Here is a 23,652-nt window from a genome sequence, read left to right as displayed (position 1 = left end):
CCTCAGGGCGGAGCGGGGTTCGCTTGATCACCACCGTGGCCTCCCCGGTTTCCCTCTTAAAAAACAGACGCCTATGAAGAGGCGACAATGGAAGACAGCGAGAAGCTCCGCATCTGGGGCCTGCAGAAATGTCACCTGGAAGCAACCAGCCTTCAAACTTCTTCCTGGTCAGGGATGCATTTCTAGGAACCCAAGACAGAATAACAAGGTAAAAACAAGCAAAGAAAAACTGGGGTGAGCGCTCCGGGCGAACTCCCGCCAGGGGACGGATCCACTTCACGCGGCCCACGCTCCGGCCGGCTGTAGGTGACCCCCACTAAGGGCCTCGGATGTCCCCAGCGGAGCGGCCCGGGCCGGGACTTCCCCGTCCCCCTCTCGCCGCCGCGCCGCCGCCGGGACCTTTCGCCTACTTTCCAGGGCCTCAGGCCCCGCCCCCTGGCCCCGACCAAAACACGTGCCGCATCCCGCCCGGCCCGATCACGCCGCAGCCAGGCTCCGATCACGCGGGCCCCCGCGGCGCCTATTGGCCAGATGCGCACGGGCCGAGCGCGGATTGGCTGAAGGCGACAGGCCCACCCCCGGCGGGGCGCGGCGTATTTTGGTTTGCCTCCGCGCCCCGCCCTCGCGGCCGCTCCCTCCGCGGCGCCCCGCCCCTCCCGCGCCGCGAGGGCCGCGCCGGGGCAGAGCCGAGCGAGCGGGCTGAGGCGCGCGCCGGCCGCAGGAGCTCCGGTCATCGCTGCCCGCTGCGCACGTGCAGCCGCTGCCGTGCGCCGAGCTTACGCCCGCGGCCGCTTTGTTGCCTCTGAACCGCCGGCACCATGCACACGCCCGGCTCCGCGGGCCCGGGCGACGCGCGTGCGGTGAGTGGCGGGGCTGGCGCGGGAGGGGACGCCTGCCCGAGCTAGGGCGCGCCGCAGTGCGGGGGCTGGTGGAGATGCGGAATGTGCGGGATCTCGCTGCGGAGGCACCGGCGGGAGACCGGGGCGGGCTCCGGGATAGTGGCAGCACGGGGTCGCGCCGGGCGGGGAGGGGGCGTGTGTTGTGCTCCGCGCAGCCGGACGTGCAGCTTTGTCTCGCGGTTCCCGGGGGCCCCGCCCGGCGCGGGGCTATTTCCAGCCATGACGTCACCTGGGCCCTGAGAGGAGGGTGGCCGTTGGGCGGGGGCGCGGCTGGCGGGAACGCTGCACCCGGGCGGTGGAGGCGGGGCACGGGTAGGGGCGGGGCGTGTGGGGCGGGGCAAGAGCTGCCGGCGGGAACACTGCGCGCAGGGGGCGGGAATTCGAGGGCGGGGCAGGACGCGAGGGCGGGGCAAGGTCAGCTGGCGGGAACGAGGCGCGAGGGGGCGGGGCAAGGGGCGGAGAAGCGGCACGCGGAGGGGCGGGGCAAAGGCGGCTGGCGGGAACGCGGCACGCGGAGGGTCAGACCCTATGCTTTTGCGGCTGAGAGCTGCAAGCCTGGGCGTTGTGGGGTTGGCTTGGGCTGGGTGGTCACAGCAACAGTGGGAGATCAGATCTGGCCCTTTTCCGTTTGGGGCTTCTGTCTGAATTCTGGATTGTTCTGTGGTGCAGGCTCCCCACAGAAGTTGGGCAAAGTGATATTTGCATAGGTAACCTCTTTACCTGTTTGATGAGTAGGGGGAAACTGGTTGGCCAAAGTTTTGCTGTTTAGGCAATTTAAATGGAAATGGGTTTTCTTTTGGAAGAGATCAGTCAATCCCAGTCACTTCCTCCTCCCGGCTCCTGGTTTAAAAGAGATGGTGTGGTACACTGGGAAGAGAGATCTTCTCCTGGGTTGTGTAGTTCTTACGTACACACTCTTCCTCTCACTTGGGGCGATAACCAGTGACCTAATGTTTCTGAAGGAAACATCTCTGAGGAAGCAGACTAAATCACCATGGGATCTACCTGCATGGAGACCAAGGACTCCCACCAGGAAGTTGGGTGCATGCTCCAGAGAGTCTAAAAATGGTCTATAGGGAGGATCCTTGGGTGGCTTTGCCAACTCGATTTGTCCCACTGGCAGACCACTCAGACCTCATTGTGAATTCATCCTCCAGGTGACACCTTCACTCTAGCCACTTTGGCTTATATTTTTGTAGTTAGTGTTATTAATAATTTACCCAAGAAAAACATGAACTTGGTAACCTTTTAAGAGTCACGGTTTTCAGTGGAAACTGCTTGCTAGCCACGTCTTCAGAACGGTGGCTTGAAAGCCAAGTTGTCACAAGTGTTCCATTAAGGTCTATCACTAGCATACAGAGCTTGTTGCATTTGAAGTGTGGCATGGATGCAGGCTTATGGTGTGCATAGCGACATACCTATGGGGGTTACCTTCCCTTTTTCCCCTAGACTGAGATGACATTGTATTGTATTGTCTTTAGGTTGACATCATGGACATATGTGAGTCAATCCTGGAGAGGAAACGGCATGACAGTGAAAGGTCTACCTGCAGCATTTTGGAGCAAACAGACATCGAAGCAGTTGAGGCGCTTGTTTGCATGAGCTCCTGGGGTCAGAGATCCCAGAAAGGTGATCTGTTAAGGATAAGACCCCTTACTCCTGTCTCTGACTCTGGGGATGTCACCACCACCATGCTTATGGACACAGTCGCGCCTGATCTACCAAAGGACTTTCATTCTTTATCAACTCTGGTAAGAGGAGGGGCGGGGAGAGGAGCATTTTCCTGAAATGCCCTGGAGTTGCTTAAATAAGTACATTGATGACTCATGGGTTAATTCACTGGGATGCTGGCAAGCGGTTTGCCTTCCCCTCTTGTGTGTGTTCAAAGGGGTGACAGTTCTTTATGATGGATCATGACTTGCCAGACATGGGGTGCACATGGTTAGTGTATCTCAGATAAAACCTAAAAATGAATGCAAGGAAATGAAATGTACTAATTTCCGGGGGACTCTAGGGATGGGGCCGTAGCTTTTCCCAGTGATCCGATCCAGGATTCAGACGTGGGCAGCTCCTCGAGAAAGCACGTGCTTTGACATCAGTCTGAACTGTTGAAGCACTGGCACTTCTGCCTCCTTGTGGCAGCTGACTTCAACGAGAGGAGCAGTGGACCCAGTGCTAAGAGCCCTCACACCTCAGCATTGGGCTCTTCAAAGAGACCTGGGAATTGTTGGGCACTGCCTAGGGGCCTAGTTCAGTCAGAATGACATCAGATTTTTGAGGATCTGAGATTATTGTGAAAAGCTCTTATTTTGAAGTATAAATTTGTTTTCTCGTTATTAACCTAATGCTTAAATCACTCATTTTAGTAGTTGTGCAAGGCCCTTAGCAGACATTGCCTTTTCTTCCAACAGAGCAAATGCATGATTTGGGAGGGACCAGAACAATGGGGAGAAGCTGAGACAGTGAAGTGCCTCTTGTAGCCTTGAGAGCTGCTGGGGCCTTAAACAGACTCAGACCAGTCTCCCCTCGATGCATCTTTAAAAGACATTGGGGCAATGTGAGCAAATGAGTTTCTTTTAAAATTTTACCAAATAACCTTTTCATATGGTACTTTTTTTTTTCCCCCCTCAAGTGCATAACTCCTCCTCAGAGCCCTGATCTCATGGAGCCATCGATGGGGACACCCGTTCCTCCCCAAGTAACCGATTCCAAAGCACATAGGGTCATGGCCCTCCCCCTTTCCTCAACTGTGGCAGCCAGAACACTGAACAAGAGGACTGAGAGGGACTTGCTGAGTTTGAAGCTGGAACCCCAAGAACCAGCCCCTGTCCCTGGCTGCAGGGCCTTGGTAACAAGTGTGATCCGCCACACAGGGGAGAATCCTATTTCTACCTGCTTTCCTCCTGCCCAGATGCAAGGTCAGCGACTATCCAATAACAGAGAAGGGGAAGCACAGTTTCTGGGACGTTTTGAAGCTTTGCAGGATACACGCCTTGCAGACAGTTTACTCATCGCGAATGCGGTTTCCTGTCAGCCTTGCTTGCACGGGTCTGGCGGCCTGCTCCCCACTGACAAAGGCCAGCAGGCGGGGTGGCCTGCTGCAGTTCAGTCCTGCTCACCAAAGAATTTTGAAAATGACTTGCCAAGGAAAACCACCCCTCTGATTTCTGTCCCTGTCTCCAGTCCCCCTGTCTTGTGCCAAATGATCCCTGCGACCGGACAGAGCAGCATGTTCTCAGCGTTTTTGAGACCCCCTCCCTTATTGCCTGTGGGGACTGTCAAATCCATCCTACCCCAGGCTGCACCCATGCCCCAGCCTGTGTTCATGGGCCCACCCTTGTCTCAGGGAACTGTGATGCTGGTGCTGCCACAGGGCACTCTCCCCCAGCCTGCCACTTGCCCATCCAGTGTCATGGCTGTTGGGAACACCAAGTTGTTGCCCCTGGCCCCTGCCCCATTGTTCATTGCCTCCAGCCAAAACTGTGCCCCTCAGGTAGACTTCTCCAGGAGGAGAAACTACGTTTGCAGCTTCCCGGGCTGCCGAAAGACCTACTTCAAAAGTTCCCACCTCAAGGCCCATCTTCGCACTCACACAGGTAAGTCCTGGGCAGGTAGAGCAATGGGAGCAGCAGGCCCTGAGTGGGAGGCAGGAGGGCCGCTGGAGTGGGAGGGGCTCTTTTTCTTTGGTTCTTTAAGGTCCTTGTAATCTTGCAGGGATTGAGGTGGTTAGCACAACCATTAGCACCACTGTTCCCGTGTCTGGGTGAAATGCAGGGTGGCTCTGTGATTGTGGTCCTTCAACAGTTTGTAGGGTGCCTTTTAGGGCCCCTTCTCTCTGTTTTGCAGTAGTAGCCTCATACTTTCTTTGCATGTTTATTTTTGTGTGTGGTATTGGGGATGGAACCCAGGGATGCTCTACCACTGAGCTGCACCCCCAGCCCTTTTTGTTTTCTTTTTTTAGACAGGGACTCAAAGTTGCCAAGACTGGCTTCTGAAACTTGCCATCCGCCTACTTAGCCTTCCCAGTTGCTGGGATGACAGGCAGGTGCCATTGCACTTGGCTTTTCTTTGTATTTTGGAAAATGCAATCACGTTTAGTGAAAGCATCAGTGCGATTTGGGGGATAGTCAACCTAAACTAGAAAAGTTCCAGTTCTAGAATACGTTTTAAAAATAAAAATCCCAGGGCTGGGGAGATAGCTCAGTTGGTAAGAGTGTTTGCCTTGCAAACACAAGGCCCTGGGTTTGATCCCCAGTACCAAAATAAATAAATAAGTAAATAAACAAAAATCCCAGCAGCCTCGGGGGCTGAGGCAGGAGCATTGTGAGTTTAAAGCCTCAGCAACTTGACCCTGTTTCAGAATTTAAAAAAGGATGGGGATGTGGCTCAGTGTTTAAGCACCCTTGGGTTCGATCCCTGTACCAAAAAAAAGAATACAGTTTTCTTTAGAGAATGTATAATTTTTAATTCAGAAGGTCACAGCAAGAAACTATAATGACCTAGTGATGTCCTTGTCTAGTGAGCTCTGCCCAGAATTTTCTGCAGGGAATGAAAGTGTGTTCTGTTTGGATAGCCACATGCTATCCAAACATGAAATGGGGCTAGTGTGACTGAGGAACTGAATTCCACATTCTCGTTAGTTGAACCTTCAGTTTAGAAGGCTCCAGGGCTGAGTGCCACCTTCTAGAGAATCCCTTTTCTGATCAGGGCAGCACTTTCCAGGTGTCCGATGAGTTAGTACTCTGGAGTGCTATTTATTTTTTTGTGTTTTGTTTTGGTTTTGGCACCAGGGATTGAATCCAGGGGTGCTTAACCACTGAGCCACATCCCCAGCCCTTTTTAGTTTTTATTTTGAGACAAGGTCTTGCTAGGTTGTTTAGGGCCTAGCTAAGCTGCTGAGGGTGGCTTTGAACTTTGCAATCCTCTTGCCTCCACCTTCTGAGCCACTGGGATTACAGGTGTGCACCACCACACCTGGCTGTTTTGTATTTTTTTAAGGGTCCTATAATTACTATGTCATTTGTTCAGCTTTCCTTTTTAGAGACTCACACATTTACATGTAAGCATATAGGTCCACCATCCAGTAAAGACACGTGTCATAACTTCCTTCCTGGAACCCCCCTTTCTACCAGAATGTCCAGATTGTGGAATAGTAAACAGGAAAGGCTAACTGGAGAGAGCTCTGTTTTGTTTTGGAGAACCTCAGGCCTCATGTGCTAGGGAAGTGCTCTACCACAGAACTATATCCCCAGGCCTTTTTTTAAAATTTGGAGGCAGGATCTTACTAAGTTGTCCAGAATGGCCTTGGACTTGTGATCCTTCTGCCTCAGCCTCAAGTAGCGGAATTACAGGTGTGCACCACCAAGGCCAATGCTTTTGAGATAAGCTGGTTTCTAATTAGTACAGTGCCCCTCTGACCATAGCAGCCTGCTTTTTGCTGAGTCTGTCCGGATGAACATATGAGGCATGTATTCCAGGTTTGGAGAGGTGACTAAATGAGATTTCCCTGTCAGTCTCCCTGGGTAGAAGTTCCTTTTGTGTTTCTCAGAGTACTTCAGTTTCAATAACATAAATGTTCTGAAGAATCCCCTTCATATACCATTTGGTAAACACTCTGTTGGAGTTTTCATGAGAAATAGATTTGGATAAGCGTACTTGGATGAGCTCACTTTCCGTGTGTTTCTACCAACTTGAAAAATATTTAAATTGGAATAAGATAAAGTGAATGGAAGCTCCATTTTTGATAAGTTGAAAACAAGTAGGGAACTTTATAAATCCCGTGCCAAAGGCTGGCAGTCTGTTCCAACTCCTGGACATTGGTGTGCCGTTAATGTGGTGGAGCCTGGGAACAGATAGGCAACTGTCCCAGTCCATTTTCTGCTACTTTGACAGTACCTGAGTCCGAGTAATTTGTAAAGAGTAGAGGCTTATTTAACTCAGTTCTGGAGGCTGGGAAGCCCAAGAGCCTGGCCTAGCATTGACTCAGCATCTGGCACAGGCCTTTCTGTTGCATCAGGATATGGTGGAGGGTACCACATGAGAGACAGCCGCTGCTGGGGAGCTTGCTTTGATAGCAAAGCTATTCTTGCAATATAATCTGTGAATCTATAGTGGATTAATCCATACATGAGGGCAGAGCCCTCATGATCCAGCTACCTGCCAAAGATCCCACCTCTCCATTAACACATGACTTTGGAGATTAGTTTTCTACCATATGAAATATGGGGAACACCTTCACATTGTAGCAACAGTTTATGCTTACATGTGAGGTCTTTGACATCCATGTAATTTCAGGCCCTACTGCTTTTAATTATAAAGTTTATAATGCTGAATTGCCTTATTAATTCAACTCTGAAAAATGTCAGTTAGTGCCTCTTCAACACTCATTCATTCAAAACAACTTTATTTGCCACCTACTATGGGAGTACAATACCAGGAGTTCAGCTGTACAAAGATGGGTGAACATGGAAAGACAAAGACAGGTCATGTGACAGTGTCTGTCAAGTTAGTGATCATGCAGGCGGCATGTGATTATGGCAACCTGGCAAAGAAGGGCTTCAGGATGTGGGAAGGGCCATGCTCCTTGCTGGAAAGACCTGAGGGCTCCCTTGCTTACCTCCCAACTCCAGGAAGACACAACTGGGTGCCTGCCAGGTGCTCTGGAACTTTTAATGACAAAACACTTTAAGCTTGTAACAGGAGGTGTATGTTTGAACCCCGACCTTTCCATTTTGTAACTAAACTATTTGTCAATGGAATAAGTGGGATTTTTTTTTTTTTAATGTGCAGTTTATCCTGAGAGGGGGAGAAATTATTTCTTTCAAGAATCTTGCTCCTTAGCCTAAACTGTAACAGATTTATTTTTATTTAAAAATAAATTTTGGAAGGTTCATTTGACATCTCTGGGCTGTGCAGACTCTTACCTCTCAGGTGTGGGAGGAAGAAAATGCGTTTTGGAAGACTTCTTGGCTTCTAGATCACCTGCCACCAGAATAACAGGATTTTCTTCTGATATTTTGGTGAACAAAGTTTTCGAAGAATGTTAATTAATCTGCAGACTCTGTGCATATGTTTTCTTTAATGTAATGGTTTTTACCTCCCAGGGGAGAAGCCGTTCAACTGCAGCTGGGACGGCTGTGATAAAAAATTTGCGCGTTCAGATGAACTGTCTCGCCACCGAAGAACTCACACTGGGGAGAAGAAGTTTGTGTGCCCTGTGTGTGACCGGCGTTTCATGCGCAGTGACCACCTGACAAAGCATGCCCGCCGCCATATGACCACCAAGAAGATCCCAGGCTGGCAGACGGAGGTCGGCAAGCTGAACAGGATCGCCTCAGCGGAGTCTCCTGCCAGCCCCCACGCGCCCCTGCCTGCTTCTTCCTGAGAGTCGGTGGGCGTCACTGATTCCAAAAAGCCACTCGGGAATGGCTGATGCCTTCCTCCAAAAACGGCCTCAGAAGGTCGGGAGCTGGTTCTGATGGAAGTGTGTTAACTCTTCTTTTCTGGTTGGGACCCTGTTTGGTATCTTTTGTAGTTTGAGAAGTTTCTTTCTTTCTTTCTTTCTTTTTAAAGGAAACAGGAAAGTTTGATGATCTAAGTCACCAGCATTCAAACATTTTGGCAATAAAGTTTACAAAATCTGGATTTTTACAACCTTCCTATTCATATTTTGTAGAAATGAGACAGGGTACTAATTTTATACTGTTTTTTATAAAAATATTTATATTGTTGGTGCTCCAATCATCAGTTTCTAGATAGATGATTTTTACCACCTTACTTTCAGTGTTTTAATAGCAAAGTTTTATGACTCTGCTTTTGCTTTTAGTAAGCTTGTACATTGTTCAGCAAAAAAAAAAAAAAAAAAAAAAAAACAAGTTTGTTATGAGGTCTTTTCAATTTAAGATTTAAAAAAAAATAAGAATTGGTTGAATAAGGGCCTCTTATTAAAGAGAAGGGAAGAAAAATTTTACAGTCAGCTTCATAATGTTTTTAAGAGAAATTCCAGGCAACCAATCCTGTAGTCCACATAACTAAATTTTTGTTGGCTGGAACTAGTTGTGTTTGTTGCGTGACGTAAAGGATGCACCCAGGGGTGCTCAGGTCACTGCCAGCTCCTGGTGCCGGGGCTGCTGCAGAAGCTGAGCTTCTGTGTGCTTTTGCCATTAGGACCATTGCTCTGCCAAACCATTGTTTGTATTTGAGGCACCAAAAATGCAAGCATTGCCCCCCCCCCCCCATTGTCAGTTGACCTTTTGTGATGTGGCCTTATCCATACTGTCTTGGGGGTAGAATGACTATTAGAGAAAAGCTTGGATGAGTTTTCCACCAAGTATAGTTCATCTGAAGTGAGGTGCGGGTGCACACAGTCGGTGCCAAGGTTCAAGTTCCTTTGTTAGGGATGAAAAACTATAGGAAATGCATGTTATGCCTAAATGGCAGTGTAACACCACGTAGCTGCCCTTTCATTCATTCTGTTTGAAAGAAATTGTTTTGATCAGACAGAAAATTACCTTTGGCAGTCTCCCTAGAAAGGAGACTGGTCACTGCTCTCTAGTCATGTGGGCACAGGTATACAGGAGATTGGCTGCCTGCATGGAATTGGTTTTGGATGAATGTTGGAAATTCAGGCAGCAGAAGAAATGAAAGAACACAGAATATTGCACTATCTTGGTAGCCTGGGAATATTTTTTGTGCAGATTCGTCTTTGCCTTTTAGGTGTTGGCACTTACCTTTACTAAAATGATGGTAAGGTGACGTGGAGTAAGTAAAATTGGGTTACGTGTTCAGGTCTTTTTAGTCTGATAGAGCCTTTCCTTGGTCCTTCATAGTATGTTACTTGATCCTCATTAAATTGTCCTTTAGTATCAACTACTTTTTGACACCACATGTGTGTATGTGTCTTTAGGAGATTTCCACGTTTTTGGACAGTTCCAAAGGTATGTGTCCCTGTTGTCCTAGGCATAATATAGCTGCAGGAGAACCATGACTGTACATAGTTTGTGTCTTCCCCACCACCCCAGTCCTGCCACTCTCCTAATTCAGCATAAACACTTTTGACTGTGTATGTCGTAAATGGCATCAGATTTGGACAGTTACCTTAATTATGTCATGCCAGTGATGTTTGTCCAACTAGTGATCTGGTGGGTAGTGGAAGGTCTTTGAATATCTGGTTGCTTGTGACATAGAATTTCATTCTCTGAATAGGATTGTAGATGTGTTGAAATGGTTTTAATTTAAACTTCCGCTTCCCGATTAGATTTAGAAGTACTTTCTGAAAAGATAAGTTGGGAAAAAGTTCCTGCCTGAAAAATCCTCTCCTGAGAGCCAGAGCCCTGGCGGGCTGGGGCTCGAGCGAGGTACCCCTGCGCTAGTGCGGGACCCGAGGCCGAGCGCAGAGCCGTTCCCCGTGCACTTTATTGCCTGAGCAGTCTGCTTGAGTTTTGACATTGAGCCTTTTAAGTAGTTCAGTAAAATTTATTTCATGATTATGTTTTATGTAACAAACTTGGACTTCTTATTTAAGCGAGAATGTGTAATGTAACTTTTTTCTTTGAATCATATAAAACTTTCTTGATTTGCAAACTGTCTTGTGTCCTTTGTCATGAACTCTGCTCGGTGCCTTGGTGTAACTCCCGGAGACGCCCAGGATGAGTCTGAGTTCACTGTGTACTGGTCCCACCTGAGCTCGCCTTCTTCTCGGGTTTAATCTAATTCCTTGGAGAGTTTTTCTGAAAGAAATGTGTGAGGAGGTTGCTTCTCAGTAGCCACCAGGACAGTGCATCTGATCCTGGCAGGACAGGACCCAGCATGCTAGGTGGCCCTGGGGCCCAGAGGTAGGTGTCTGCCGGAGCGGGGACTTGGAAGAGGTGTGCAGAAGCCTTTCCTCTACCTCACGCCAGCCCTTGCCCAGGGTTAAGGAGAACATCGGGGAGCTGCAGTTCTCTCTCTTCTCGAGCCTGCTCTGGCTGGGACTTTGTGTCTACACACCAGGAAGGAGCTCCTGGGACTTTGTGTCTGCACACCAGGAAGGAGCTCCTGTGGTGGAGGCTTTGGTGGGCTGGGATCTCAGCATCTTTGGGCATGGGTCACAGTGGCCCCAAAGGCTGCAGGTGCCTGCTCTTCCTTTCTGTCTGCTCCATTGCTGGCCCTGGTCTCCTGGCCTCTCCATTCTGGGGGGTCCTAACACTCAGTCCTCACATTGCTGGGCTCCCTAGGTCACCTTTCCCAGCGTTGGCAGTTCAGAATCTCAACTGTAAAACCCCCCAAGTATTCTCTCCTTGCACCTCTTGCCTGAACTATGGATTTCTGAACCTGTCACTTGACATCTGACTAGTCTGCATCTCAAAGCCCAAATGACCAAGCCCCACCTCCTTTTCCCACCCTTGTTTTTCTCACAGTTGACCCCAATGTCCTTGAAAGAGTTGCATGCAAGACTTAGGAGTCACCTTCACTCTCACATCCACCCTGTCACAGTCCTCGACTCCTCTTTCAGAGCATCTGGCATCTGATCACTTCTTGCCGTGTCTGCCGTTGTCACCTGGCCTAAGTCAGCATCATGTCTCCTGGAAGATGCCAGGATGCCCTGCTTCTGCCCAGGCCCCCTTCCACCTGTGCTCAGTGACCACAGACCATTCAGAAAGGCCGATCCAATTTTCTCTGCCTAAAGCCTCTGTTGGGTTTCTGTCTCTCCAAGGACAGATGAAGTCCCCACAGAAGCCTCCGTGGCCTGGACTCAGAAAAGTAGGAGTCCAGCCTTGTCCCTGGAGGAGGGCTGTCTGGGAGGAGGTGCTGTCCTGGGCTGGGTAGCCCCTTTCAGGCCTGTGGCTTACCACTTCCTCTGCTCCTGCAGCATTGGCCCTGTCTTCAGGCCTGGCTTGTACCTCCCGGGTCCAGCTAGCACAGAGGCAGGGAGCGAGCCCTCAAGTATCTGTTGTAGGAATTGTACAGAGGAAAGCAAGCTGCTTTTCTAAACTGTGCTTTACTAACTTACGGTGCTAATAAGGTCATTTTATTTTTATTTCCACCTAAATGCTCTTCTGCCAGGTGGGTAGGGAGTTCAGTCCCTCCCTCTACTGTCTCTCCTGAGGAATTAGGTTAGCCTCTGAAGGCTTAGTTAGCCCATGTTGGGGCTTTCCAACTTCTGTGCCCAGGGACAGAGCTGTGAAGTCCAAGTCACTATTTCTTGCGGCCACACCGTGTCATTGCTGAGAGCAGGCTACGGGCCCATGCCCATGATGGAGGTCCAGACCAGGACAACCCTGTCAACTTACCACAGACAAGCACACACTCCTGCCTGAGTTCCTGAAAGCAGTTTAGGGCCCATCTCTTCCAGTCCCCTGTGGGGCCATATCATACCATCCGCCTTTCGTGGACTGAAAGTGCTACCCGTTTTTTTTTTTTTTGGTACCAGGGATTGAACTTCGGGGCACTCGACCACTGAGCCACATCCCCAGCCCTTTTTCTTTCTATTTTATTTAGACAGGGTCTCACTAAGTTGCTTAGCGCCTCGCTTGTTGCTGAGTCTCTCTTTGAACTCTGAGATCCTCCTGCCTCAGCTTCCTGAGCTGCTGGGATTACAGGCATGTGCCACTGCCTGGCTAAGGTGCCAACTTTTTTTCCCAGAGTTCCACACCCAGAGAGAAGGCGGGTCTCCCTTGCCAACTCCGGAAATGAGAAGGTTTCTTCACACCTGGAAACAGCCCCCTGCCTTCCTCTTCAGGTCTGATTGGTCCCTGACGTCCAGGACATCGCCCACAGAAGGTCTGATTATGGAACTTCCTTGCTAGAGGACCAGCTCGGCTTCAGAGCCTAAAGTGGGACTTATCCTCTCCAGGGCAACCGCGAGCTATTGCTGAGCAAGGAGGAGAGACACCACGCAGGCCCGCACCTCGCAGACGGCTGTGTGGCTGCTCTCTGACAGCCTTCCCTTCCCCAGAGCGCTCGCCTACTGACTAGGGAGCCTCTGCCACGGGGAAAGAAGTGGCTGTGGACTGGGACATCAAGGGAGAGATGGTCCTGAAAGCCCATCCCAGGGCCGGTGTGCAGCTCGGGTAGAGTGCTTGCCCAGGGTGGAGCGGGCAAGGCCCTGAATTTAATCTCCAGCACAGCGGAGATGGAGATGGGGGTTTAAAAAAAAAAAAAAAAAAAGCTTGGGAGGAGCAGGCGACTTGAGCCAGCTGCAGGTGGTGGAGAAGGCCCCTGCCTGGGACCCCATGGGGACTAAGAGCAGAGGCCTGGGGGCATGTGGTGGGAGGAGGCTCTGACCTCCGTCAAGAAGACCCCCAGTCATTTCTTGAGCCTTCGAGCACTCAGGAGTGCTCCCACTGCAGAAACTGGGAGGCACGTCTGGAGTGACGCCACTTCCCAGACAGTAACAGGTCATTGCCAACTTTCAGGTGTTTTCTTTTTGCCTGTTTCAGCCATGTCCCCACCGTATTGGTGGGAGGTCCTACACTCAGCTTAGAGCTGGGTGCTTGGGCTAGAAGACACTGTGGACCACCACAAAGAGTCTGCGAGGCACCCGGTGACCACCTGGCACACAGCTCCCTGGACCCTGTTGCAGTGACATCCATCCCTGCTGCTCACAGGACCAGGCCCTGTACCTCGAAGCCTGGAGAGGACCCCTCTCCAACCGGCATGCCCTGCTTTATCTGGCAAGCTGCGTGCAGGAGGTGCCTGTCCTGAACTCAGGGAATCTTGGTTAAGAGACCAAGGACAACTGTGATGACTTCTTAGCTTTGAGAAAACACGTTCGCTTTGACGTCGACGTAGACTGCGACTACTCCAGGACAGCGCGTCTTAGCACTTAGACCTCTTGAGGCTTTTATGAGCTTCTCACAGGGAAATGCAGAGGCAACATCTTTTTCTTGGAAATCAGTTGAACGTGTCCTATTTTAAAAAAATAAAGACAGAAAGTTGTAAACATTTATATCAAGTTCAAAGCCTGATTTATCCAACAGTAAGAAATAAAATTTTAACTTCTTTTAAAGTAAGCATTTGTATTATTAAAATAGTAATGACTTTCATCTTTATATCAAGAGGAGTGGTTTGGACCTAGGTGCAGAACAGCTCCCAGCTTCAGGGAGGTTCTGAGCCAACAGCCCAGAGGCTGGTGACCGGCTCCGCTGCTCTGTGCTTTGACTTTGTGGTCCTAGTCTCCCAGCTGCGAGCAACTGATCAAAGGCGCTCTTGTCAACTCACGAAAGTTCACAGAAACGCTTGTCAGTGACAGCCACTGGCCCGTGAGCACAGGGGCGGTGCCAAGTGGCTGTCCCTTCCTCAGTTCCTGAGAGGCTCTGGCTCCAGTTGTGTTCTGAGGACAGGAGGCGAGGACTGGCAGCACTTCTCAGGAAATGGAGGCTGCCTGGGGAGGCTGCGGTGTTGGTGGGAAGCGTGAGATGAGCCGAAAGCTCTTAGGGCTTCAGCAAAAGCTGCCGTTATTCCAGCCCCTGGGCATATTGCAGGTGGTTCTGGGCAGGTCAGCTTTCCATTTGTCAACTGGGAACAGTGGAAGGTTCTTCTGGCCTCGTGGCTGTGATTGTCTACCTTCTGCCCAGGGAGAAAGAGTGGAAGGCCCCGTGGGGGACGAACAGGCTACCTGGCAAGTGGAGCTAGACAGCAGGCATCCCTAGACCCTGTCCAGGTGGCTGGGCAGCCACTCACAGCACAGAAGCAGTTCTACTTACCAGCAGGGTAGGGCTGCGATGGCAGGGGAGCTGTGTGATCTCAGACTGTCAAAGATCCTCCAGGACTCTCTCGGAGAGGAAGCCTGAGGCCCAGAGAAGGAAGGTGAGGCGCTCTGCCATCCATGACAGGTTAGTGCAGAGCCAGGGTGCTGGCTGGGTCTGCGCTCCCAGCCCCGTGCTCTCTTCTCCCACATCCAAGCAGGGGATGCAGGCAGCTGCAGCCTGGAGGAGCCTCTAGCACCTAGGAGGGAACAGCCAGAGAAAGGCCTAAAGTTCAGGCCCTACACCCTCAGGCTGAGGGCCGCTGGGAGCCAGTCAGAGGTGCAGAGCCTCAGGCTCCACTCGGCCTACAGAGTCAGATCTGCACTTAAGCCACATTCCATGGGGTTTGTTGCTCGTGAAAATCCAGATGCACTGAGTGACAGGCTTCCTCTGGAGACCAACGGTAGGCGTGAGGGCACACCTGGGTGCATGTTCCAAGAGGAGTCCTCAAGCTTCGGGGGAGCTCTGCAGACAAGTCTCCGCCTGTGACTGGGTACCTGCCCCAGCAGGGCCAGGTCTGCACAGCTGATGCCACTCGCCAGCAAGCAGGACAGCCATGTCTGAATGTGAAGCTGAAAAGGTTAGTTTTGAAAGGTCAGGGAACAGCGAGGTTCTGCAGGAAGTTCAGCTCCAGCTGAGCCCTGGTGGGGAACGTGATCCCTCACGCAGCCCAGGGCCTGTGAGGCCTGATCAGTGGTGACTGGGGAGCCACTGTCAGGCCCCTGCACGGCCAGCCTCAGCGGCAGTACTCCCGCTCTATGCTGGCCATCAGCTCCTCCTCCGCATAGTCGTAGGAGATGGCCGACTGCCTCTCGGACCTCTTGTGGCTGCTGCTTGGGGCTCTGCAGGCAGAAGACCAGACACAGACAAGATGTTACCTTCACAGACAAGATGCCTCTACTAGCGACCACGTGGGCTCTAGGGGTAACCCTAAAGCCCAAGCTGAAAACTTCTGCCTGGATCTTTCCTACCCAACACGCCAACGTGGTCAGCCTTGCCTGTTTCTCTGCCTTCATCTCTCCCCAGATGACCACAGACCTCAGGCTGAGAGGAAGCCAGAGCCACAGTGTCGGAGAGGGAGTTGGGGCACCAGAAGCAGAAAGACCTGAGTTCACTTCCAGCACGGCCACCTTGCTCAGGCATTTCACCGCTGACCATCCTTTTTTTATTTCTAGAAAATGGAGCTTGTTCATAAATTCATTCTGAGGCTTAAAAATGATAATGTGTGGACAGCCACGTGAGGTCTCGCACGCACACAGCCCTCCATCAGGGGATCCAGAAGCTCCACGTCCATCTGCCGACTCGCTTCCTGAGCCTGTACCCTTCGTGTGTCACGGGGACTGCTGCCAGGACAGGACGGTTGTCCAGGGTCCTGCCACTCCCTTGGGCAATCGGGCAGAGTGACTGAGATGGGACCTGAACAGGGCTCCCATTCCTGCAGCCTGAGCTCAGAAAATGGCCGTCTGGCCCGGACCCTGCCTCTGCCTGGCCCTGGCCCCCAGGCTTTGGACATCTGAGTGGCGCTGACTGTGTCTCCAGTGCTTCCCACAGCTGTGTTGCCTGTGGGGTGGCCTTGTGCCCACCCATGGTGCTCTGGGAGGACCCTTGGCTGGGCTGGGTGCTGTAATAGTTAGGTGCTGCCTTTGAGAGAGGAGGGCCACAGGTCTGCAGCCTACATGGTCAGGGTAAGACAGGCCAGAGCTGCCTGCAGCTAGTTGTGGGACAGGGGCCCCCTCCCGTCCTGCCACACCAGCTAGAGAATGCTCTGCCACTTGCCAGTCAGACAGCTGGGGCAAGCTGCTTCCCCTTCCTGGCCTCAGTTTACCCACCTTTGAGCTCAGAGGAACAGGCTAGACGGCCTCTCAGGTCCACCCAAGGCTTCTGACTAACACTCAGAGAGCAGCCTCCGGGGCCCATCTGGTTCTCTCAGAACTCAGGACAAGAACTAGGCCTGGGCGGTCCCTTGATTATCACCCTGCTGCAGTCCCAGGGACTTCACAGGAAGGCTGAGCTTTCCAGCAGGGCTCCACGTGTGCCAGGGCACAGGGCACAGACAGCTGACAGCTGACACGCATGCTAGGTGCACAGCTGGCTACAGCACCAGATTTATGAAGCACCTTCCATGTGGAACCTGCACACAGCTTGTGCTGTTGCTGTTACAGTGTGCCGCCTGTTCTCAGGAGATCTCAATAAATGTTCCTTCTGCCTTGGAGACACAGTAGGAAGGCAGATCCCAGTCACTCTGCCAGCCTTAGACAGCCATAGACTAGAGGTTTCTCTTCCCTTGAAGCCTCTTCATAAAAGGGAGTGGCTGCTGCCCAAGGCTGACCCTTGTGTGGACCAGATGGTTGTGTTGTGTCTGGCACAGAGGAAGGTGCTGGGATGTACTGAACAGGAGTGACTGCCTGCGAAGTTCCCAGCAAAGCCTGGTACAGAGGACAGACCTGCTGTGGCACTTCCTGCCCGCCCCCTCTTGGGGTCCTCTGTACTGAGGACTGTTGGAAGAAAGGGAATAGGCCTGCAATGGCCAAACACCTCCAGGACAAGCTGGGGCTCTCCTTCAGGAATCCTGGAGCACCATTCTGGGTCTGGGGAGCCCCAGTGGAATTCGAGCCCCACTTAGAGATGTGAAAATGGAAGCCCTGGGGAGAGGCGGTGCCTAAGGTCACAGGGACCTGGTTATAGACTCTCCTCACTCTGACCTTTCCCCCTGAGCACCCCAACACTCTTATAAGTGGGACCCTAGTAGGGAAGGAGTAGGAGAGGTGGGAAGTGACCCACAAGGCTCACAGAGTGGCCCCTGACTGGGATCAGCAGCCAAGGCAGGCTGTGCCAGGTCTGCCCCTATGTGCCTGGCCACACCACGGCTACTGGCCTGGGAGCCTGGCGAGCAGGTGGGGGCTGGGGTGTCATCTGCCCTTTCCTCCCCCTGTTTGATGGGGCACACTCTTAGGAAGAGCTGGGTCCTGAATAGAATCTTGGGACATTGTCCCATCTTCAAGAGAGTCAAGAAAGAAACTTCATTTTTAAATGATTATTCAATCCGTTTTTCTTCAGCAGGGATTCCTGAAGTCACACACTTTTTAAAAAAAGAAAAAGACCTTTCCAAGGAGAAAGGAGTCTTCCCAAAAGAAGAGAACACGCCTCTCGGGAGAACAAACCTATCCTAATTGGGCTGCAGAAGCCTGGATGCTGAACGGAGTGAGGCAAGGCCAGTGACATTTGTGCTGGTCTCTTGGGTCTAGAATTTTCTTAAGTTTACTAGCCCTCTGACCATGGCACATCCTGCCTCCAGGTACTCATGAGGAAAACAGGGAAGGGTAACCCTCCCTCCCCAGCACCTGCATTGCAGGCACCTGCAGAATGAGCGGAGGACAGGTACAGGCAGGAGCCCAGCGACCCCAGGGCCAGGGCGCCCATCCCTCCTCCTCTCACTCCAGCAGGAACAGCTCCGTGGCAGCAAGTTCCCTGGCACACTGCCCCAGCTCTGTTGCTTCCTGGGTCCCTCCCTGGGGAAAGGGCGCCCACCTCCCAGAGGATGGCCAGGACTCCAGTGGAGGGCCACACACCCAGGCTCACCTTAAACATTCCTTTGAATGCACATCTCCGCAGCCCTAGCTCACGCCTGCTCTGTGAGGGGCAGGAGCAGGTCTGAGTCCTACCAGGCAGAGGGGACAAGGCGGGGTCACAGGTACTAGAGACCGGGGCCTGCTGGAGCTTGTTGAAGGAGGAGATGCCCCAGTTTGAAGAGGAGGTAGTGACATTCGAGGAGGAGATATCTGAACTGGACTTTGAAGGCTTTTTTACTTTGATAGTTCGTTTTGGAAAATTTTAAGTATGCAGAGAAATTGAAATTGTAGATTCAACAATTAAGTAAAACGAGAGCAAAGCCACTATGTCGACTTTATCACATAACTACCTACTGCATCTGATTTTCTAACACATCCCGAAATCAGCTACACGGAGGGCCGCAGCTCTCCACGATGCTGGCAGGGGATTCCAGGGGAAGGGGTAGCCTGAGAGTAGACCACAAGGCTTGATCTCTGGGGAACTTTGAAGGAGGAAAGACTGTGGACCAGAAGAAAGCAGGGCACAGAGGGGTTTGGGATGGCTGGAGCCAACAGAACTGGAAGCTTCTGGAGGAGATGTGCCCCTACCCGCAGCACCCACACTTACTCAGAGGCATGGCTGCCCTCTGGGTGGTCTTCAGCCTGAGGTTCTGGGCACACCTTGAGAAAGACAAAGAAAGAGGTGTCAGAAGATTGACAACAGTGCCAGCTGCCAAATGCTCTGGCTTTGTGTGACAGGCAATGGTCACCACATTCAACCAGACCACTTAAACATCAGAGCTGGAGAGACTCGCAGGCGACAGAGACCCATCTGTCCATTTCACAGGTGAGAAAGCCCAGACTGTAAAGGAGAGTGACAGAGCTCACTGGCAGAGCCTGGGCAGACTCCCTGCCTAGCATGAGCGCACCCCTCTCTCCTCCAGAAGTTGGTGGCCCACAGCCACTAGCAAGAAGGCACCCGTCTTTCACTTCCAGGGATCACATTACTTCTTAGCCTCAAGAATTGTTTAGTTTCACCTGCAGCAAGTGTGTATGCTATTTCGGCAATTGAAATATTCATGTGTTTTTAAAAGAACTGTGAACAATGAGTTCATAATTTATAAATTACCCAGTCTCAGGTATTTTGTTACAGCATTTTGTTGTTGTGTTGTTGTTATAGCATCTTGAACTTAGACACCAGGAAAAGAAAAAAATCCTTGAAGGCAGAAAGAGAGGAGTAGGTAGAGACAGCCACCTACAAGAAACCGAGAATCAATCAATCAATCAATAAGAAATCAAGGCGCAGATGGCAGCAACATGGGGGCCACACTAGAATAGCTCCAAAGATGTGAAAGTGATGTTGAACTCAAAATTGTAATTCTAAATACTCATCAAGTATTAGTGTAAACTAAACATGATTTTCAGACATACGAACGCTCAGGTTATCTTTGGCTACCCTTTCTGGGAAAAAGATTAAAGATTAAAAAAATGAATCACAGAAGACCAGGGCCCCACAAGCCCGAGGGACTTAACCCAGGAGCGAAGGGACGTGGGAATGTCAGGGTTTGTGCAGGGCCCTGGAAAGCAGCTGCGTACGTCGGAAGTTTCCACAACTGCCAGAGAGTGGCCAGGACAGCTGGCCATGGTGGCTAAAGGGCACTTATGGAAAAGGGGGCACTCAGCTCTTGTCCCAGAGGCAGGCCCACAGGGACAGTCGCCCTGTCCTTCACCTTCCTCTCCCCTTCCTTCCAGGCCTGGCCCTCGTGGTTCAGTCCGTGGAGCCTCCCAGCTTCCGCCCCCTCCACCTGGCCAGGTGCCCTCTGAGGACTTTGCTCACCATGCTGGCTTGTAAATTTGCAAGAGGACCCTGGAAGGCTAGGAGGGGAGGAATGAGGGGAGGGAGGACCCCCAGCCCCAGGCCGGGCTGTCAGGGAAGACGCGGAGCTGTCCCTGTGGCCTGCTGAAGGCAGCTGACTCACAGCGCTGAGCGCCAGTCATGGGGACCTGCCTGCTCTGCAGACTTGGGGAGCTCCTCAGGGTTTGCTTTTCTTTGAACAGTTGAACAAGATAAGCTCTTCTCCTGGGTGTCCTCAGCACGTACCTCTGTGCGGCCAAGAGATGCTGAGCGGGTGCAGCTGCTCATGTTTTCAAGTCCCCTCCCATTCTCAGACTCGGAGAATCCCATGCACCAGTCGTTCATCAGGTATTCGGTCAGCTTCCCCGTCCACCCAGCACTACCTCGGCACCTTGGGGACATGAGCTCTGTACCCTCGAGGGAGGGCTGATCTCACCAGATAAGTAGGTCCTAAATATCCAACACAGCAAGATATCCAGACCAAAGACAGTGGCGGGCCACGAGAGACCAGGAGAGGGTGGCGCAGGACGGTGTCAAAGATTCAGTTCTACCCTACCGGCTGTGTGATTCTTAGCAACTTCTTCTCTTCCTCTTCCTCCTCCTCCTCCTCCTCCTCTCCCCCCTTCCATTACTCCCTCTTTGTTATTGAGCCAGGGGCACTCTTCCACTGAACTATATCCCCAACCCTATTTTTATTTATTTATTTATAATGCTGATTGCTGCCTCTGTTTTTTTAAAGACACCTTTATTTTATTTATTTATTTTTATGTGGTGCTGAGAATTGAACCCAGTACCTCATGCCTGCTAGGCAAGTGCTGCACCACTGAGCCACAACCCCAGCCCCAGTTGTGAGATATTTTGAAGTGATTGTAACAGTGCCTAGTAGTTAATAAGTTCTCAATAAATACTACCCGTGAAGCTGTTACTATTTCTATTGTTATCATCAGACCAGTGCTATATCCTCTGCTATTCTCTATTATTAACCTGTTAACATTAATTAATCTTCTTCAGTTAAAAAAATAAATAAAAAGCCATTCTCCGAAGTTTATAGATCTAGAGGCACACAATAAATACTAAGCATTCCGTGAATTAAGCTGAATATCAAGTTGTTCATTAGTTAAGATCTTGGGTTTAAAGTCTACATTAGCGCTTGGCAGAGAAAAAATAGTATAACAGAGAATAGGGTTCAAATCCCAGTTTAGCCATTTAATAATGATGTGCCTTTGAGTGAGTCGTGGGGTTCCCTGGGTCTCATGTTACTTCTCTGCTTAATGAGGACACCAGTAATGCATGCAGAGAATAAGTTTAGCATAACAAGCACCATGTGGGTGGCCAAGGAGCACAGCACTGTCCTAACTGCACCAGTATCCAGTCCAGCACTCGCCTCAGGGGCAGCCTTGCTGAGGTCACCTGATTGTACTCCGTACACCTTGGTCCTCAGCCTGGAGGAGAGGCTTCCCTGGGAAGTCAGTGCTGCTGTGGTTCTTGGGAAGTGGCAGTACAGGGGAGCAAGCCACGAACAGGTATGTCCTGCTGAGGTGGACCTGGTGGGGCTGGCTGTAGAAGGCCGGCCAACTGCTCTGGGTGGGAAACAGTTGCTTTTTAGTTTTTTTGCGGGGATACCGGGGACTGAACTCAGGGGCACTCCACCACTGAGTCACAACCCCAGTCCTGTTTTGTATTTTATTTAGAGAAAGGGTCTCACTGAGTTGCTTAGGATCTCACTAACTTGCTGAGGCTGGCTTTGAACTCACGATCCTCCTGCCTCAGCCTCCTGAGCCCCGGGGATTATAGGCGTGAGCCACTGCGCCTGGCTTGGGATTTCCTTCTCAGAACTGAATCGGATTCCATCCTATGCATGACTCGCACTTCGCTTGCCCACCCTTCACCTGATGGACAGCACACTCAGTGCCCACGCTGTAGCTATGACGGCAATGCCGATACCAACACGGGCCTACGAGTGGCCCTGTGAGTACCTGGGCTATAAATGAGGTTCCTTTCTAAGCAAGCAGCTAGCCCCCAGCCCTGTGAGGCCCCTCCCTTACATCTATACCCGCGATGCTCCCCAAAGCTTCCAGCCACTGGGCTTGGCTCTTTTCTCAGGGGCAACACAGAAAAAATGCAGCAGTTTTAGCCAACCATCCTGTGGCCATTTTTTACGAAGTCCTCCTACTTGGAACTTGTTCCCTCCATCACTGTCAGCTGGAGTCAGCTTTTGCTGTCACCTGTGTGACTGCATCTCCCCTCAGCAGGATTTTGTAAGGATTTCTTTTTTTTTTTTTTTTTTTAATTTACAGATTTTTTTTTTTATTAAATGCATAAAAATCCTCACTTTATAAGTTTACAAGTTCAAAATCAGACAAATGTATGAGGGCATATAATTAGTACACTTTTAACTGTATCCACCCAAACACTCTGGACACATCTATATTACATTCAGCATCTGCATATTTACATGATACTTATCGCAGAATAAACACAATGAATTTGCATCTTTCAGTTCAGTACATATTTGATAGTTCAAAACAAAGGTAACTTTTTTCAACCCATCCCATTTTGTGAAAAATACAGCAAGATTAATTATAAGGTTTATATGTTTAGTTAGCAAGATATATTTGTTATTGAAGTACAGTTATTTTAGATTTTAATTACCAAGATAACAGTACTTTTGATTTACCATTTACCTCAAATAAAGGATGCTGATATATATATTTGTTTTGCTATGTTTAAAAGTCTTCAAAACTTAATAGTACAGTTCTAAAAGAAGCTTATGTGCCTTAACAGTCATTCAATAAACATGATTTAATACATAAATTCAATTAATTAACCAGAATTCTGCATTTATTTCCTGTCTTCTACGGTTCAGTTTTAAATCTGACTGTATATTAAAAACAACAATTCAGGGCTGGGGAGGTAGCTCAGTTGGTAGAGTGCTTGCCTTGCAAGCACAAGGCCCTGGGTTCAATCCCCAGCACCGCAAAAAAAAAAAAAAAAAAAAAAAAATTCAGAATTTATTATAAGTTAATCCCAAAATTTACTAGAGAGCTTTTAAACTATTTTCACTGCTTATAAACATAAATCACTAGATAGTCTATACCAGTGGTTCCTTGCATCATAATTATCTGAGGAGTGCCCTAAAAATACATTGGCTCTTATCAAAACTAATCTGTAAGAACTCAAAATGTATTTTTTAAGTTCCCAGGCAAAAACAATATGCAGCTTAGTACGGGAAACCATGACCTTAGCCACTACAACTGTGGTTCTTATCTTTCAAGATGCAGGAGAATCACTGGGGAAACTTTAAAAATAAAGTAAAACAAACAAACCAAACAAATAGATTTGCTTCAGTAGATTGAGAGTGGTGACCAGGAACCAGCATTTTAAACCACCATTACAACTGGTCAAAACCACTCTGACAAACAATGCACAGTCTTTATCAGATATCGTATTATAAAAGAGTACATGCAGCAATTTAGGTGACATTGTCCTCCAAGCCCTAGTGAATAATTCCATAGGCAATTTTGCAAGTGATGGATGGCAACACTTAGCCTTTTCAAATATATTTATAGTCTTAAGTTAAAGTCAAGTGAATTGTGAGACTATAATTCATTCATTAAAGAAGG

General features: G+C 50.2%; 2 protein-coding genes across 2 annotated transcripts in view; one reads left to right on the top strand and one right to left on the bottom strand.

The window, feature by feature from the left end:
• The first annotated feature begins 651 nt into the window (after positions 1-651).
• Positions 652-8,841, top strand: KLF11 (KLF transcription factor 11). Its single transcript, XM_079111555.1, has 4 exons — positions 652-860; positions 2,381-2,650; positions 3,532-4,495; positions 8,003-8,841. Exons 1-4 carry the CDS (start codon positions 819-821, stop codon positions 8,281-8,283), a joined length of 1,557 nt encoding a protein of 518 aa, XP_078967681.1. The 5' UTR covers positions 652-818; the 3' UTR covers positions 8,284-8,841.
• A 4,903-nt stretch (positions 8,842-13,744) lies between these two features.
• The window catches only part of CYS1 (cystin 1), a 21,293-nt gene continuing 11,385 nt past the window's right edge, over positions 13,745-23,652 (bottom strand). The window contains exons 2-3 of the mRNA XM_079111584.1: positions 18,803-18,855; positions 13,745-15,468 (exon numbers count right to left, since the gene is read on the bottom strand). Coding sequence (XP_078967710.1) covers positions 15,363-15,468; positions 18,803-18,855 — 159 coding nt within the window. The 3' untranslated portion in view covers positions 13,745-15,362. The remainder of the gene's footprint in view (positions 15,469-18,802; positions 18,856-23,652) is intronic.

The sequence above is a fragment of the Sciurus vulgaris genome (assembly GCF_902686455.1).
Source record: "Sciurus vulgaris genome assembly, chromosome: 14".
In the NCBI taxonomy this organism is placed as follows: domain Eukaryota; kingdom Metazoa; phylum Chordata; class Mammalia; order Rodentia; family Sciuridae; genus Sciurus; species Sciurus vulgaris.
The sequence above is the reverse complement of the archived record's forward strand: the minus strand, read 5'-3'. Positions and strand labels throughout refer to the sequence as shown.

Bases quoted from the DNA above. Each gene is read 5' to 3' on its own strand.
- KLF11 (XM_079111555.1), top strand. From the start codon at position 819: ATGCACACGCCCGGCTCCGCGGGCCCGGGCGACGCGCGTGCG. The intron at 861-2,380 runs GTGAGTGGCGGG...TATTGTCTTTAG, and splicing joins GCCCGGGCGACGCGCGTGCG to GTTGACATCATGGACATATG. The intron at 2,651-3,531 runs GTAAGAGGAGGG...TCCCCCCTCAAG, and splicing joins TTCATTCTTTATCAACTCTG to TGCATAACTCCTCCTCAGAG.